The sequence below is a fragment of the Podarcis gaigeae genome (assembly GCF_964106915.1).
Source record: "Podarcis gaigeae genome assembly, chromosome: 14".
NCBI classification, from domain to species: Eukaryota; Metazoa; Chordata; class Lepidosauria; order Squamata; family Lacertidae; genus Podarcis; species Podarcis gaigeae.
The window spans coordinates 41,229,637-41,246,278 of NC_139690.1; the positions used below are offsets into that span (position 1 = coordinate 41,229,637).

A 16,642-nucleotide genomic window follows, 5' to 3' on the forward strand; every position below is an offset into this window, starting at 1 on the left:
CTCCTACCTGGGCTTGGTCATGGGTGTAGTTGCACAGGCTGGGTGAGTCAAGTCTTGTTTCTGGCCCTTCTGACTTCCACATGGGTTCGCCCACAAGTTTGTTCTGCCCAAGGGACTCTCGGAATCTGGAGCCATCATCACTACCAAGAATCAGAACGCAACTTCTCCAAAAAGCCCCTCCTTAAGAAAGCCACGTATTGGCCATGCCTTGGAAAATGGAGGTGTGGTTGCACCAGGGTTCCATAGAAGTTATGTTGCAAGCCGTCCTCTTTTCCCAGGAAGCCAGTTTTAGATACAATCACCTTTTCTGACCTTTCTCCAGGGCATTTCCAGGCTGCACTATTACACCCACCTACTTAGGAGTAAGGCCCATTGAAATCAGTGCTGTTTGCTTTCAAGTAGACATGATTTGGATTACTTTGTCAAAGGGGATTTCCCAGTGAGTGGGCTAAGATGTTGCTGCTCTTTCTTTCATATGGGTCTGAAGCCGTCTTGGCCCTTGGGGAAGTGAGCGTCCACAGCACTTGATCATGAACCACTGCTATCTAACTGGGTGTGGAAGATGAGTGGAATCCCCCTACCCCCGGCTATTTCAAAAGACTGGTCATGGTGTTGATCTCATCCATCATAATAAAGGGAACTGTTCCGTGTAGATAGATAAATAAAACTTGATTCGCATTAGCCAATGGCCATAGCAACAGTAAAACATTACAGTATACGCAGAAAATGAAATTTGATATAAAAGCACAATTAAAAGTTCCATATTGGTGAATCCTATCTCATTTAACTGATTGTTGGCCTAGCCTACTTATTTGCATTTTTTAATTGACTTAGGCATTTGAGCTGGTGCCCCAGGCTGCACTCGTGTCATACATCTAACACATACATCACTTTCCCCAAAGAATCCTGGAAACTGTAGTTAGTTAAAGGTGCTGGGAACTGTAATTCAGAGGGGTAAACTACAGTTCCCAGGATTCTTTAGGTGGAAGTCATATATTCTAAATGTATGCCATGTATGCAACCACAGACCAAATATCTGGGAAACTCCCGGGGAAAAGGACCATAGATCACTGATAAGTATTGTATGCCTTTTGCATGTAGAAGATTCAACTTGTGGCATCTCCAGTGAAGCAGAACAGAGTTTCAGGTTATATTGAGTGTTTTTCAATAGAACAATAGAATGCATTGCAGGGGGTTGGACCTTCAAACTCTACAATTCTGTGATTTTAAATCTTTACCACTTTTTTGCACATTTCTCCGGGGTGTATGTGTGTGGTCAGGCCCCCTTTGCCCTTCCTGGAGCTACTGGATCAAGGCTGCACTCTCAGTAAAAGTGCTCTTTTGTTTTGAACGCCTGTGTTTTGCAGAGCATGCATGCTGCCTTCGCCTTGGCTTCTTATTGCTTTCGGTTTCCTTTCTCCCCCCCCCCCCACCCAGGCAAAAGAACCCAAAGCAATCATGAAGATTGAGCACCTGAACGCCACTTTCCAGCCTGCCAAAATTGGGAACCCGCACGGGCTGCAAATCACATACTTGAAAGACAACAGCACAAGGAACATCTTTGTTTACCATGAAGATGGCAAGGTGGGAGCTCTGAAGTAAGAAAGGAGGCTGCTGTAAGAGCTGCCTTGCACGTGTCATAAGGAAAGGGCAGTGGAGAGCACCCATAGGTGGGACTTGTGCATTCCCCATATTTCTTGGTTTTTGTGCAAACAAAGAAACTACGGCATCTCTCTCAGCTTTGTACCATCTGGGCAGAGAAGAAATAATTATATTGTGATGGCAATGACAATGCCAATTTCTTACCTGCTTTTTAATGACCAGGATAAATAGGTGCATCTTCAGCATATGATTTCAATCTAATGAAGGTCCCAGATGTACCTCTATCGGACAAGAGTCCTGAATTTTAGGGGCTGTTGCAGAGGAGGCCCTCTCTCTGGCTGCCTCTCCTTGAATTTCTGAGGGTGTGGGGCCTACCAAGAGGGCCATCCATTCTGTAGATCTTAAGACCTAGATATTGAATGGAGATCTACTGGAGCTGTCCAGCACCTGACAGTGGAGATTAGGCAGCAGACTGTAGGTTTCAGGAAAGTGGATGTAGAGGGCAGAAAAAGGTTTGAAATCTTCAGGACCTTGGAGAGCTCCTAGGCAAGTTAGATGTTGCCTTGACAGGAGTTGTATGGCATGATGTGTTGAGGAACAAAGAAGCTGCTTTAATACCAGCTCAGACTGTTTGCCCATCTGCAGACAAAGCAGATGCTCTTCTGTTGAGTCATAGACCTTCCTTGCCATCACGTTGACTACCAGGAGCATTAAATATCGCTCAATGTGTTTTTGTGTCGCACCTGTTCCTGTTGCAAGTGCAAAATACCAGATGCATTGTGAGACCAAAATATACATAGGAGGCTTAGTTTGGTCAGAATCGAGTAAACACTTCCAGAGTTAATGCTAAATACATCACTTCTGGTAAATGAGCCACCATAGTCGGTAAAGCGTCGTGAAAATTTGTTTCCAGGGCTTTCTGCTACCCATGTACTATCTGAAACCCAAGGGGTGCATTGGTTGCCAGCTGTTAAATATATTGGCATTATTTTTAGCTCTCCTACCCCACTAATAACCCTGGAGAGCTCCTGCCAGCCAGTGTAGACAGTACTGAACTAGATGGACAAATGGTCTGAGTTGGTATAAGGCAACCTCCTATGTCCCTTTGTGGGGCTGATGGGAGTTGGAGTTCAACAACATCTGGAAAGGGCCACAAGTCCCCCACCACTGCTGTACAGTATCATTTAGTACAGTGGTACCTCGGGTCACATACGCTTCAGGTTGCATATGCTTCAGGTTACACACTCCACTAAGCCAGAAATAGTGCTTCAGGTTAAGAACTTTGCTTCAGGATAAGAACAGAAATTGTGCTCCGGCAGCGCGGCAGCAGCAGGAGGCCCCATTAGCTAAAGTGGTGATTCAGGTTAAGAACAGTTTCAGGTTAAGTACGGACCTCCAGAACGAATTAAGTACTTAACCCGAGGTATCACTGTATTGCAGTATAATGGCTCTGGATTGGCTGTCTAGGAGGAGGAGAAGGATTCTGCTCTGGGTTACCTGGAGTCAGGAGATGCTGCCTGATCACAAATGGTTTGAGATCCACCTTGCCAGTCCTCAGTTCCTTTTATTTTCTTCTTGCGGTTTTCAGATGCAGATAGGTCGATAGATATTTGCGCCAGCCATTGCAATGTGCATAAATGCAACTAAGCAGATCAGATTCCCACACTAAATTAGTGATACAGCTTAAAGCTCAGAGAGCATTACTGCGGCCCCTACTTTAGTGCCTGTCACTAGGAATATGTTCGCTAGGAATAGTTAGTCCGTGTTGTCACCAGCATATCTTGATCTGCAAGGAGAAAAGTCGCATCGTCGTCATCAGCTGAGTTCCCTGGGTGAGGTAATATTAATAAAGGTGATTAACTCCTTACGCAGATCTCTTTGCAAAGAGCTCCACAGCAGTGCCCAAAGCAATGTTCCAGCATTACCAGCCCCGTGTGTGGACAGATGCTGTTTGTTTTGAGACAGTTGTCCTTTCACTGACTTGCAGAAAATGTGCATATGCTGCTTTTATCGGGGTGGATGCAGATTTTTTTCACTATAATTTGAAGAGAGGTATCATAGTGAGGAATGCTGTGACTGGTCCATCTGCTGCACAGCTGCTAACTATTGAGGGGCAATGTCAAGGGCCCTTCCTGCTCTCCCTTCTTAAGGTCATAGAATCAGTGAATCATAGAATTCATTTTGAATCCTAGACCCCTAGACCTGTGGAGTTGGAAAGCGACCTTGAGGATTATCCAACCCAACCTCCACAATGCAGGAATATGCAGCTGTCCCATACGGGGATTGAACCTGCAACCTTAGCATTGTCAGCACTGTGTTCTAGGGGTGTGGGGTACCCGGATGCCAGGTTCTCAGGGGCACCGGGCCGAGAGTCCAGGGCCCGAGAGTTGAGTCCGGGAAAGAGCCCGCATGTCGGTCAGAGAGCCACAGCAGGCTCTTTTGCTGTGGGCGGCTCTGCACGGTGAGTTCGGGGGCAACTGAGCAGCAAGACGCTGAGGTGGCTGGCCAGCTTTGCCCTCCTGCGTGCCTGGGACTGGGCAACTGGGGGTGGGGTGCCGGGCTTTGCACCCCAGCACCGCATATGCTTAAGACAGCCCTGCTGTAAAGCTGTTTGCTTTTCTGGATTTGATATCTCCCAGTGACTTGCAAAGTTCACCTTCTATGGTCAGATGAGCTTTATTATTATTATTATTATTATTATTATTATTATTATTATTATTGATAAACCTGTGGTCCAGTAAGGTAGAAGAAGCAAGCAAGGCAGTATTAGGTTTTCCCATTTTTGCACCCCATTTTTTGACAGGGCTGGCAAGCCTTGATCGGCTCTGATCCCTGCGAAAGCATACAAGGGTGAACTTAATTTACTAGACCTTGGGGACACAGCACTGCTGATCTGCCTCTGCCTGCCCTTTCTCTGTCATCAGGGCACCTCTTCGTAGCTGAAGCACCCTCTGCAGGCTGTCTCCCAGCCTTGCAGCAAATCTCAGCAGCAAGCTCTGGCCAGCAGGAGATTTCTTTAAATGTGCTGCGTTGATAATATACTGTGAAAGGTTGTTGCTGCCATTACGCTTGTGGGCTTGCCTTCAAAATGAAATCTTCAAAGGTGGTGATCAAAAGGCTGTAGGCTTGCTAATACAGTCAAACCTTGATTCCCGAATGGCTTAGTTTCCGAGCAAATCGGCTCCCAAACGCTGCAAACCCAGAAGTAAGTGTTCTGGTTTGTGAACGTTTTTTGGAAGCTGAACGTCCAACGCGGCTTTCCACTTGAGTGCAGGAAGCTCCTGCAGCCATTTGGAAGCCACGCCTTGGTTTTCAAATGTTTTTGGGAGTCGAATGCACTCCCGGAACGGATTAAGTTTGAGAACCAAGGTACCACTGTAATATATAACAGATTTCTAAGAATTATCATTTTATGTTATTTGCATTCTCAGATATCCTTTTTCATTGCCCATTCATGAGGATTTGTGCTCCTGAGGGAATGGGGGCAATGATATGTGTTCCCGTTTTCAGTACTGTTTATGAATGTAAAGATTTTGCGGCAGACGTACTGTTTTGTTTCCATTTGGTGCCTGTCCTGTAGCTCCCTGCTGAAATCCTGTAACTTTTTACATCGCAAATAATCCAGGGGTGTTGTTTTCGTTGCACTGTAGTTAAGAGTGATTCTCCAGAGCCCTATCTGGACTATAGTTCTTTGCAGTGGACTCTAGAAATTGTAGCTCTGTAAGGAAAATAGAGGGTCTCCTCTCAGCACCCTTAACTAGCTACAGTTCCCAGGATTATTTAGGTGAAGCCATGGCTGTTTAAAGTGAAACGACTCTGCTTTAAATGGAAAGCACCCAGACTTTCCTTGACCGGGAGTACAGTGACAAGTTCAAATGTGGGCAAAGGAGGGTGACTGAGATGATCAAGGGTCTGGAAACGGAGTCTTTTGAGGAACGGTTGAGGGAGTTGGGGAAGAGATGACTAAGAGAGGATATGATAGCTATCTTCAAATATCTGTCGTGTGGAAGATGGAGCTAGCTTGTTTTCCTATGCTCTGGAGGGTAAGATTCAAAGCAGTGGGTTCAAGTTACAAGAAAGGAGATTTCGGCTAAACATTAGGAAGAACTGCTTGACAGTGGAACGAATGACTTCAGAAAGTGCTGGGCTGTCTTTTTTTGGAGGTTTTTAAACAGAGGTTAGACAGCCATCTGTTGGGGGTTCCTTAGCTGTGATTCTTGCATTATTGGAGGTTAGGCTAGGTGATCCTCGAGTCCCCTTCGAACTCCACAATTCTATGATGGGATTGGACTCTGTTATTACTAGAGTTCTGTTTTTAATCTCTGTTTTTATTACACACACCCCGTTTGTATTTTTATGTGTTGCTTAGAGATCTTAAAGGTTTAGAAATTATTTTAAAACATATGTATTAGTAATAGATAAAATACACGAGGCAGCTTACAAAAATATCAGTGAAATGCAAAATGATTAACCTCCCCGCCCCACAAGAAGTCTAATGCAAGAAATTTTGCCTGAAAGCCATCTAGCTTAGGCAGGTCCCCATTATGCCAGACATTTGCAGCGTACAGGAGTTGGGAAACGGATTTTGCTTTGAAAACCCTTAAGGCTGCTGGAACATATTTGCCGCCCATTGTGAAAAAGAATCTGAGTATGGTTAGCTTTGTGATCTCCACCTTTTGAAGGGATGTTTGCCAGTGGTGCTTCCAAGATCCTGTATGATGGAATTTGAGCCCTAGATAACTGAAGTATTTAATCTGTTCAAGGTTATGGCCATCCAGCACACATTTAGACCGGGAGAAGTTTCTTTCGAATACTAAAATTTTAGATTTTTCATAATTAATGGATAAACCATTTCCAGAACAGTAATCAGAAAACTTCCTCAGCAGATATTTCAAACCCGGTCTGGAATATGAGATGATGGCCTCGTCATCCGCATATAACAACAAGGGGGTCCTTCTCAATGCAAGCAATGAGTTGCCACGGAATAGGTGATTCCTAAGCTTATTAAGGACTGAGACCCAGCAAACACAGTGGGACTTTGAAGGAAGCACGTGTAAGAGTCGTGGCAAAGACTAGAATGCTACAAAAGGCTGCAGAAGTAACCACTGGCAAATTTAAATTGCATTTGAATTCAGATCAAATCAGAGTTGGCCTGAGGCTGGTGCAGTATCTATGGGCGTGCCCCATTGCTATCACTTCTGCCTCTTTCCCCTCAAATGCTGTTTTCTTCCTCCTCCCAGGAAATGGTGGACTGGTTCAACGCCATTCGCGCCGCTCGATTCCATTACTTACAAGTGGCATTCCCTGGAGCGAGCGACCTTGATGTGAGTTCCTCTTTCTCTCTTGCCTTTTCTCTTTCTTTCTCCATTGCTTGATGTGTTGCTGTCAGTGCCTGGGGAAAGTCCCATCAATGCCATTTTGCACAAGGGGTGACCCACAGTGCACCACCAGCTGCGTATTAGGAGCAGCATTCAAGTTGTACAATGATTTCTTTCCCCCTCCCTCTCCTTTCCCCATGCACTCCTCGTGTCCCCTAAATCTCTTCTGGGGTTTTTCTCCCAATCCCTGTAGAGCCGATTTGGGGAGCCGATTTGCATAACCGGAAGTCCTTGTGGCTGAGAGATCTATTTAGTTGAATATTTCCCTGTATTGCAGAAACAACAGAAGGAAATGGTCTCGCTGGCAGGATTTAAATAAACATTTACAATTTTATTTACAGAGAACAAGAAGTACAACAATGTGATAACATAATATTGTAATAATACTAATATTTTTTTATTTATACCCCGGCCAAGACTGGGCTCAGGGCGGCTAACACCAAATAGAAATACAGTAAAAACAAAACAAAAAAACCCAAACAAACAGTTGATTAAAATATAAGTTAGAATACAGTTTAAAATGCAACTTAAAATGCAGCCTCGTTTTAGTGGTAGCCTATAGATCAAAGCCATAAGGGGAGAAAACGTGAAATATTAACTGGGGCCAACTATCCATGCTGGTCCTACATGGGCCAGCAAAAAGAGCTGAGGGAAAATTTATATACAAAATCCCATATAAGGGGTCCCATCAAATAAATAAATAAATGAGGGGGGGGGATGTATCATCTGATGTAATAAACCAGAAATGGTAGTTGAGGGAAGTCAACGGGGGGGCGGGGATTGGAAAACGTATGTTTAGCAATGATATTGGATACTTGTTTTGAGAAAAGAAAATGAATAAAAATTATTTTTTTTAAAAAAAGAATAATATTTCCTTATAGGTATCCTGCCTGAAAAACCGAACAGCCCCTGCCAATCAGTGTAGACAGTACTGATTGGTGTTTCTAGTTGAGTGGTCAGGAAGGGGCCATTACGTTTCTGAGCACAAATGGAAGTGTTGGTGCTGACCTTTAAAGTCCTAAACTGTCTCGGCCCAGTATACCTGAAGGAGCGTATCCACTGCCATCATTCAGCCCGGACACTGAGGTCCAGCTCCAAGGGCCTTCTGGAGGTTCCCTTGCTGCAAGAAGTGAGGTTACAAGGAACCAGGCAGAGGGCCTTCTCGGTAGTGGCACTCGCCCTGTGGAACGCCCTCCCATCAGATGTCAAGGAGATGAGTAATTATATAACATTTAGGAAACATCTGAAGGCAGCCCTGTATCGGGAAGCTTTTTAAGGTTCGATGTTTTGCTCTGTTTTTATATATGCTGGAAGCAGCCCATAATGTCTGGGGCAACCCATCCAGATAGGTAGGGTACAAATAAATGATTATTATTATTATTAGCAGGACTGAATCTCCCAGTCTTTGGAGACGGCGGCCAGAGATGGCTTTTAATCATGCAACTGCACTGCTTAAGTAGTGGGAGAAAAAATGGCATTGTCTTCTCTCTTGCCCTTGGCCAAAAGAAATGGTTGATCAGCATTTTGGCTTGGCTGAATGTCCTCCTTTGGATTATAAAATCATTGCAGTACATTTTGTGCTGATGGGGGTCCTTTGGAGTGACTTGTTCTTCCTCCTGCTCTGAGGTTCTGTTTGTAGCAGAAATCAGGCACTGTCGTGGATCCCTATAAGTATTTCAAGTTCTTATTCACCCCAGTGGCCCAGACAGCTGCCGCCTGGATGGCTTACTGTTTGCACATGTCTGTGATCAGCTGGTTAGAGCATAGTGCTGAGAATGCCCAGGTTGCAGGTTCGATCCCTGTATGGGGCAGTCACATATTCCTGCATTGCAGGGGGTTGGACTAGATGATCCTCAGGGTCCCTTCCAACTCAATATTCTGTGATTCTATGATTCTATCAGGCTTCATGAGTCAGACTACTGGTGCACCAAACCCAGACGTTCTCCAGCCCTTTTCAGCCCTGCAAACAGGGAGATGCTGTGGACCTGACCTTCAGAGCAGGTGTTCTGTCCCTGAGCTACACTCCCTTTGTGACATTTGGACAAGTAGGGATGTTTCTTTGGCAGGGTTATGATTCAGAAGATTCAGGGCAGGCAAAAGAAAAAAAACCACTTTTCGCACATTGCAGAATTAATTTTATTTATTTATGTCCATTGCTTCCCAATACTCTGCCCTTCGTCCCACCAGAGCCCAGGGCAGCTAACAGCTATCTCAAAAATATGGCCTATGGAACTACCTGCCTCAAGGTACGGTGTTGACCCCTTTGAAGAGGGAGAAGCCTTGAATGGCTAGAGAATAGCTAAATAGGAGCTTGTGGTTCAGAAGAATAGTGTCTCTTGATGCCAGGGTGTTATGTACTGAGTTGAATAGGATCCAAAATGCAACAGTCTGATTGGTCCTAGAACAATAGGATTCAGAATGCAGCAGTCTGATTGGTCCACAGGAGCCACCCAATCCAGCTCCAGGTGGAAGTGAATCCACAACCTGATTGGCCTACAGGAGAATCCCGGAATTAGCCAATCACGTGGGGCCCATTATGTAAATAATGTATATAAAGCAGACATTCTGGGGGAACTTCCATTCCTCCTCAGTGCTATGAGCTGAATAAAGAACATGAAATCCACTCTCGACTCCGAGTATATTTCACAGGGTGTTGTTGCTTTTTAATGGGAGGCAGAGAGGGAGAGAGCTGCTGTCTTTGTGCACAGGGACGGGGAATTTGTAGATTTCCAGATGCTTGCTAGACTGCAACAACAACCTATATCCTGCTCATGGAGGCCAACATGCAAACAATTAGAACAGAAACCAATTCAGTCTAAATGCAGGATGGGGAAAAGAGCTCTACTTAAAAGGCTTGCTGAAAGAGAAAGGGTTTCAGTAGGCGTTGAAAAGACAGCAGAGAAGATGCCTGTCAAGAGGCAGGGACTCCAAGGGACAGGTTCTCCCTATAAGATGGTATCTGTAAGAAGCCCTTGGTTGGGTAAATAAGGGGTGAGATGATTTTTCAGGAAGCCTGATCTCAAGCTGTTTATTTTTTTATACACCAAAACCAGTACCTTGAACTGAGGCCAATAGTTAATCAGAATAATTAGAATCATAGAAATAAGCACAAATATACATACTTACAAAACAGATGTTAAAGGGTTCCTGTATACAGACAGACCCACACCAGAACTGTAAAGTTGGAAGGGACCCCCAGTGACATCTAGTCCAACCCCTTGCAATGCAGTAAGGTAAAGGTACCCCTGCCCGTAGGGGCCAGTCTTGCCAGACTCTAGGGTTGTGCGCTCATCTCACTCTATAGGCCGGGAGCCAGCGCTGTCCGCAGACACTTCCGGGTCACGTGGCCAGTGTGACAAGCTGCATCTGGCAAGCCAGCGCAGCACACGGAACACCATTTACCTTCCCGCTGGTAAGCGGTCCCTATTTATCTACTTGCATTTAGGGGTGCTTTTGAACTGCTAGGTTGGCAGGCGCTGGGACCGAACGACGGGAGCTCACCCCGTTGCGGGGATTCGAACCGCCGACCTTCTGATCGGCAAGCCCTAGGCACTGAGGTTTTACCCACAGCGCCACCCGTGTCCCGCAATGCAGTAATCACAGCTAAATAAATCACAAATTGTTGCTGGAATATGGAGAAGTGAATTTAAGATTGGAAAACCGAGAGACAGAGAGAACTGGAATTGCCAGACCCCTGATTCTGTGACATTTATAAAAATGAGCTTTTAAAACTTCTTGCAACAGACTTTCAGCACTGACAAGTTCACATAGAAGGGTCTCAATCTAAATGTGAGGGTTTCTTTTAAAGCGGCTATTTTTTATGTGCATTCACCTAAAGAGGGACCTTGAGTTCATGTATCAGCTGAAAGAGATTCTGGCAGCAGAAAGGATTGATCGATCATGTCTCTCCTGATTCTTCAGTTTGAATGATGGATTTGTTAATTCTGGGTGCATTGCAATGGATTGGTACATAGATGAATCTTATGGGCAGTGAATAATGGTGTTTCTGATCATTTGTTTGTTAGCGATAAGTGTTTTGTTGATTAAACCAGCTGCAGATTGATGCAATTGCTGCTGAAAGCTGTATCTCCTTTTTTCTGGATTGCTTTGACCTAACCAACTATTGGAGCATTGCCTTAAAATTTACAAAGTTCAGTTTTCAATGCTCAAGTCCCTTATTCAAACGAACCATGCGTTTCAGTGCATGACCTGTTCTTCCTTTAAATCTGACATCCAGTGATATATACTCAGAGTTGAGTGTGGATTTCATGCTCTTTATTCAGCTCATAGTAGTGAGGAATGGAAGTTTCCCCGAAATGTCTGCTTTATATACATTATTTACACAATGGGCCCCACGTGATTGGCTAATTCTGGGATTCTCCTGTAGGCCAATCAGGTAGCGGATTCACTTCCACCTGGAGTTGGATTGGGTGGCTCCTGCGGACCAATCAGGCTGCGGCATTCTGGATCCTATTGTTCTAGGACCAATCAGACTGCTGCATTCTGAATCCCATTGTTCTAGGACCAATCAGACTGCTGCATTCTGAATCCTATTGTTCTAGGACCAATCAGACTGCTGCAATTTGGATCCTATTCAACTCAGTACATAACATCCAGGCAGGTGGGTGAAGTTAGCTAAAAAGACCCCCATGGGCCAAAAGGTGAGGCTTCAGTGAGGAGCTGCAGACAAGTGGTTCCCCACTAAGACTTTATAAAAACGACAACATCCATTTCCCGTATTGAAAATGCTCTTTGTTTCAGTGATTTGTGCTCTCCTTCTTGATTTAAGTGCTCCCTTTTGCATTTCAAGGTCCCCAGACCTCCCAGATCTTCACCAGTGTTTTGGCATCTCATTTGCTTGCAAGAGTTTTGCCTGAGAATGCACTCTGTTTAGCTATGTCTAGGGGTAATTTGTTCTCTCTGTTGTGCTTTTGGGAATGCACTGTAAATGTTCAAGCGCTGTCAAGGTGCTGGGGGGAACTGTGGTAATGACTGAAGCCCCCTGATTTTTCCAGTTCTTTCTACTCAGAAGTAAGTCCTACTGAGTTGAGTAGGAATAGGAATGATTCCCAGCTACATGCATACAGCATAAGTGGGGGAACGCTTTCAGTTTGTGGCTGACATTCCTTTATGGGCACATTCCAGCAGTGTTGGGGCACGAGGCAGAACAATGGAAGCACCTCTCAGCTTTGCATAAAGGTAAAGGGACCCCTGACCATTAGGTCCAGGCATGGCCGACTCTGGGGTTGCGGCGCTCATCTCGCTTTATTGGCCGAGGGAGCTGGCGTACAGCTTCCGGGTCATGTGGCCAGCATGACTAAGCCACTTCTGGAGAATCAGAGCAGCGCACGGAAACACTGTTTACCTTCCCGCAGGAGCGGTACCTATTTATCTACTTGCACTTTGACATGCTTTCGAACTGCTAGGTTGGCAGGAGCAGGGACCGAGCAATGGGAGCTCACCCCGTCGCGGGGATTCGAACCGCTGACCTTCTGATCGGCAAGTCCTAGGCTCTGTGGTTTAACCCACAGCGCCACCCTCGTCCCTTCAGCTTTGCATATTAGGTGGATAGAGGGCTGTGTCAAAACCTCTGGCTTTTTGCAGCCTAATATTAGCCAGAGGTTTTGACACAGCCCTTTATCCACCCAGGAAAGCAAGAGGCATTGCCACAGTTCAAGGAGGCATTCCAAAAGGGCTGGAGGGGGCGAGCTGGGCTTGGAAGGGGCATGGCCTGGGAGAGTGTGGAGCCGAGGGCCAGAGAGAAAGGACTGCAGGGCCACATTGGATCCCTGGGCTCTGAGGATTCTCACCTGCAGGGTTGCAGCCTATATCTTGAGGAGATCAAACCCTCGACTAGCGCAGAGCAACGGATGAGAAGACCATGTGGGAATTGTGTGCCATCTGTCGGACTGTGTCGTGTCTGCTAAGTCTCATCTGACTTCTGTTTTCCCCTAGAAGCTCTGACTAAAATGGTCAACCAAATCTATACTGAGTCCATTAACACCCAAGTTTTTCCTCATGCATTATTATTTTTTTTACCCACTATCTATTACCTGCAGTATCACTGTCCCTTATTTCTCACCAACTCTAGCTGGTGCCAAAGCTTTCTAGGAACTACTTGAAGGAAGGATACATGGAAAAGACTGGGCCAAAGGTAGGGGGCATGTTATGTTTTCTGTCTATGCTAAAAGAAAGAATATTCTTATTTGTGCTGTTTAGAAACTTTGGGGTGGGTTCAAGTGTTTTATCAATGTTCTGCCTCATGTTACCTGCGAACCACGATGCTTCTGACTTACTATTTTATATTTATTTATTATTGCAATCACATCCCACTTGTCCTCTTGAGAAGCTCAAGGAAGCTCAAGGAAGTCCTCTTGAGAAGCTCCTCCTCTCCATTTTATCCTCACAACAACCCTGTGAGGGACATTAGGCTGAGGGACAGTGACTGTTTCAGGGTCACGCAGGGAGCTTTCTGGCTGAGGAGTTGAGACTTGGTTTCCCAGGTCCTAGTCGGACACTCGCAAAACTGCACTGTGTATCTTGTGCATCAGTGCTCTGTGCTCAAGCCCTATATATAGCCATGTTTTCCACATTGCACCGTCTACTACGCACTATGTTGTAAACTGGAAATAGACGGCTTAAAAATCCGCATCGTGTTTGCATTTTATGGCTAGAAGCCACGGCATCACTTCAGATCTAAAGTGAAGCGGCCGTCACCTCCAAAGATAAATAAATCTTTGGGGTATTTCTCCATGAGCTAGAAAGCTGACATATACCAGTATACTTCGTAGTACAAGCAAATTCCGGAGGCCATGATGTGAAACCCCAAAATGGCTACAATATTTTTACACTAGCTAGACAGCTGAAACCTCGTAATAGTTCGCTCCGTAATAGCAGGGCAAAGCAGCAGCTGTTTGGGGCTGACTGACTCAAGTAGCTCTGGACGGGGTCAGTCATAAACAGTGCCTTAAATTGGCCTAGATTTGGGGTGTGTTTGGGGGCTTGAAGCACCAAACCCAAAAAAGCTTTGCACCCCAAATTCTGCTTAAAGAAAAGCTGAATTATGCAACACAGCCACCATTGGTCAAATGGAGCTGTTTTGCATACAATCTTTTATTTTTGCATTATTTATTACATTTATATACCATATTTTGTCCTCCAAGGCACTCAAAGTGGCATCCATTGCTTCCTGCAAAGAATTATGGGCGCTGTATAACAGATTTTGTGCCAGGAAGGGAAGTCACTATGCCGCCTGCACTCACATCATAAACCTAGCTGTCTAGGCCCCAGATGATCAAATCGCCCACTATCGGGAGTATCTCCATCCCTTGAGGGAGTATCCTTGGACTGAGAGAACAACTCCTCGTTCCCCAGGGAAATGGGGCCCTTTCTAAGGGATAATTTCCCTCAGAGTGACGCCATCTTTCCTGGAGACCCTCCTTCTCCATAACAGCAGGGAGCTGTCACCATGTAGTGGGACACAGATATCGTGTCCCTAAAGGCTTCGCCCACCAACGTCTCAGCCTCTTTCATCTTCTCCAGGACAGCCATCTTGGTCTCAAGGGAACTAACTCATTCCCTGGGGCGTAAGAGCTCATTGCGCCAGCCACACACCCATGACGTCTGCCTGACTGGCAGATACGTTGTGACATTCTGTGCAACACACTAGATAGCCCTGCATATCTGTGTTTATAGTTTATTTGAAAGCTTGGGATTTGTTCAGTCACTAAGGTGAGGGGCAAAGCAGTCTTCCTTAGTCTCCATGCCCTGCTGTCCAACTCCCTCAACTCATATTGGACCATGGCGCTCTGTCACTGGAGCCAAGAGGCCTCACACACACCCTCTCAACTGACATCTTAACATTATGAAAGGCCCAGAAGCTCAAAGGCTGTATTTGGGTTAATTTTTGTTAATTTTCAAACTTGTATATTATGCATAGTAAGAAATCACTATCTAATTTTTGAGAGGCGACATTTTCCACTTCCAAACTGGTGGGTACTTAGCTCTCAAAGTTTGGATTCCAAGCTGGGATGAAGAGTCTGAGGTTCAGAAAGGTGCCCTTACCATGTGTATACCTTGAACCTGGCGGTTATCTCCAGATGCCACATCCTAGCCAGTTTCTTGGGTCATCTGTTCCTAAATCTAGCCTTGAAGGCAAGCACACCAGTCTTGCTCACTATTCACACTTCACCATCTCTATCCTAATTAAGAAGACGTGCAGAGAGATTAATTATGTTCTTGTTGCCTTGAGCCAATAGCATTTTAATCAAGATGTCTCTGTGGCTAACCAATTCATTAGCTGCAAATTAAATAAATCTAGGCTTTTCACCATACTTTAATTGACATTGTCCCTTTGTAGGGGGGAAGAAAGTTGTTCAAGCATAAGTAGCATTGTTGGAAATAATTTGATTTAATTGTCATATCTATATTTTGGCATTTCAACATGCTCTATTCACACCCGAAGAAATAAATTAATTGCCCGTAGCTGCCCTCCTAAGCAAACTGATTGGAAATAAGTCCCACTGAATTCCATGTAATACAAATGTTTCCCCCCACTGTTTATTTCCTCTTTCCCACTCTTTAGCAAACTGAAGGCTTCAAGAAGCGGTGGTTCACCATGGATGACAGAAGACTAATGTATTTCAAAGATCCCCTGGTAAGGCCCATGTTTGCTAATGATTTCAGGCTGGTCCAGGGAAGGGCAACCACAGAACTTCATGGCAGGATTTCAAAACATTCCACTTTCCCAAAGGATTTTTATCTTTCCTGCTTGGCAGGGGGTTGGACTCGATGGCCCTTGTGGTCTCTTCCAACTCTATGATTCTATGATTCTAATGATAACGGTTCTATGCATATTTGTTTTCAAACAGATTTGTTTTCAGTGGTGGCCGTTTCATATATATATTTGTATATTTTTTGATCAAGTAGCTTAAAATGTTCCAAATGAGTGGGAGGTGGGAATTAATAAGGGCCAGCAAAGACTAGAGATAAGGTTGGATTCTGTTCAGTTCACATTTTTAAGTCAGTCAACTCGATTTGCACCTCCTTAGTTAACACACATATCAGAACAGGAGTATCCTTTGAATTTCACTATTCTCTGAATTTTGTGATCCTGTTTGTTGGTTTGTTTGTTTGTTTGTTTGTTTGTTTGTTCATTCATTCATTCATTCATTCATTCATTCATTCATTCATTCATTTTTGTCGCACTGGTCCCAGAAATAGGATTGGACAGACTTATGAATGAACATGTGCAAAACTGTCATGGAATGGAATGAAACTAAATTGATCTATCCAGTTTTGGGGAACTGCAAGTGGAGGGAAATTGTGGTTTGCTCATGTCCCGCTTATGGGCTTCCAATGGGCATCTGGTTGTCCACTGTGAGAACAGAACAAATCTATTCTGCCTTGGTGAAACCACACCTGGAGTCCTGTGTCCAGTTCTGAGCACCACAATTTAAGAAGGATATTGACAAGCTGAAACGTGTGCAGAGGAGGGGGGACTGAAGGACCTGGCCCAAAGGCCAAGATGATCAAGGGCCTGGAAACCAAGCCTTTTGAGGAATGGTTGAGGGAGTTGGGTGTGATAAGAGGAGACTGAGAGGAGATAGGATAGCCATCTTCAAATATCTCAAGGGCTGTCACGTGGAAGATGGAGAAAGCTT

At 45.0% G+C, this 16,642-nt stretch overlaps 1 protein-coding gene across 2 annotated transcripts in view; it reads left to right on the forward strand.

The window, feature by feature from the left end:
- The window catches only part of ADAP1 (ArfGAP with dual PH domains 1), a 74,327-nt gene that overhangs the window by 49,640 nt on the left and 8,045 nt on the right, over positions 1-16,642 (forward strand). For both annotated transcript variants that reach the window (XR_014557791.1, XM_083711728.1), the window contains 4 exons: positions 1,438-1,584; positions 6,843-6,926; positions 13,072-13,134; positions 15,565-15,636. Coding sequence is in view for 1 of the 2 variants with exons in the window: in XM_083711728.1 (XP_083567854.1) it covers positions 1,438-1,584; positions 6,843-6,926; positions 13,072-13,134; positions 15,565-15,636 (366 nt within the window). In the remaining variant the exon portion in view is untranslated. The remainder of the gene's footprint in view (positions 1-1,437; positions 1,585-6,842; positions 6,927-13,071; positions 13,135-15,564; positions 15,637-16,642) is intronic.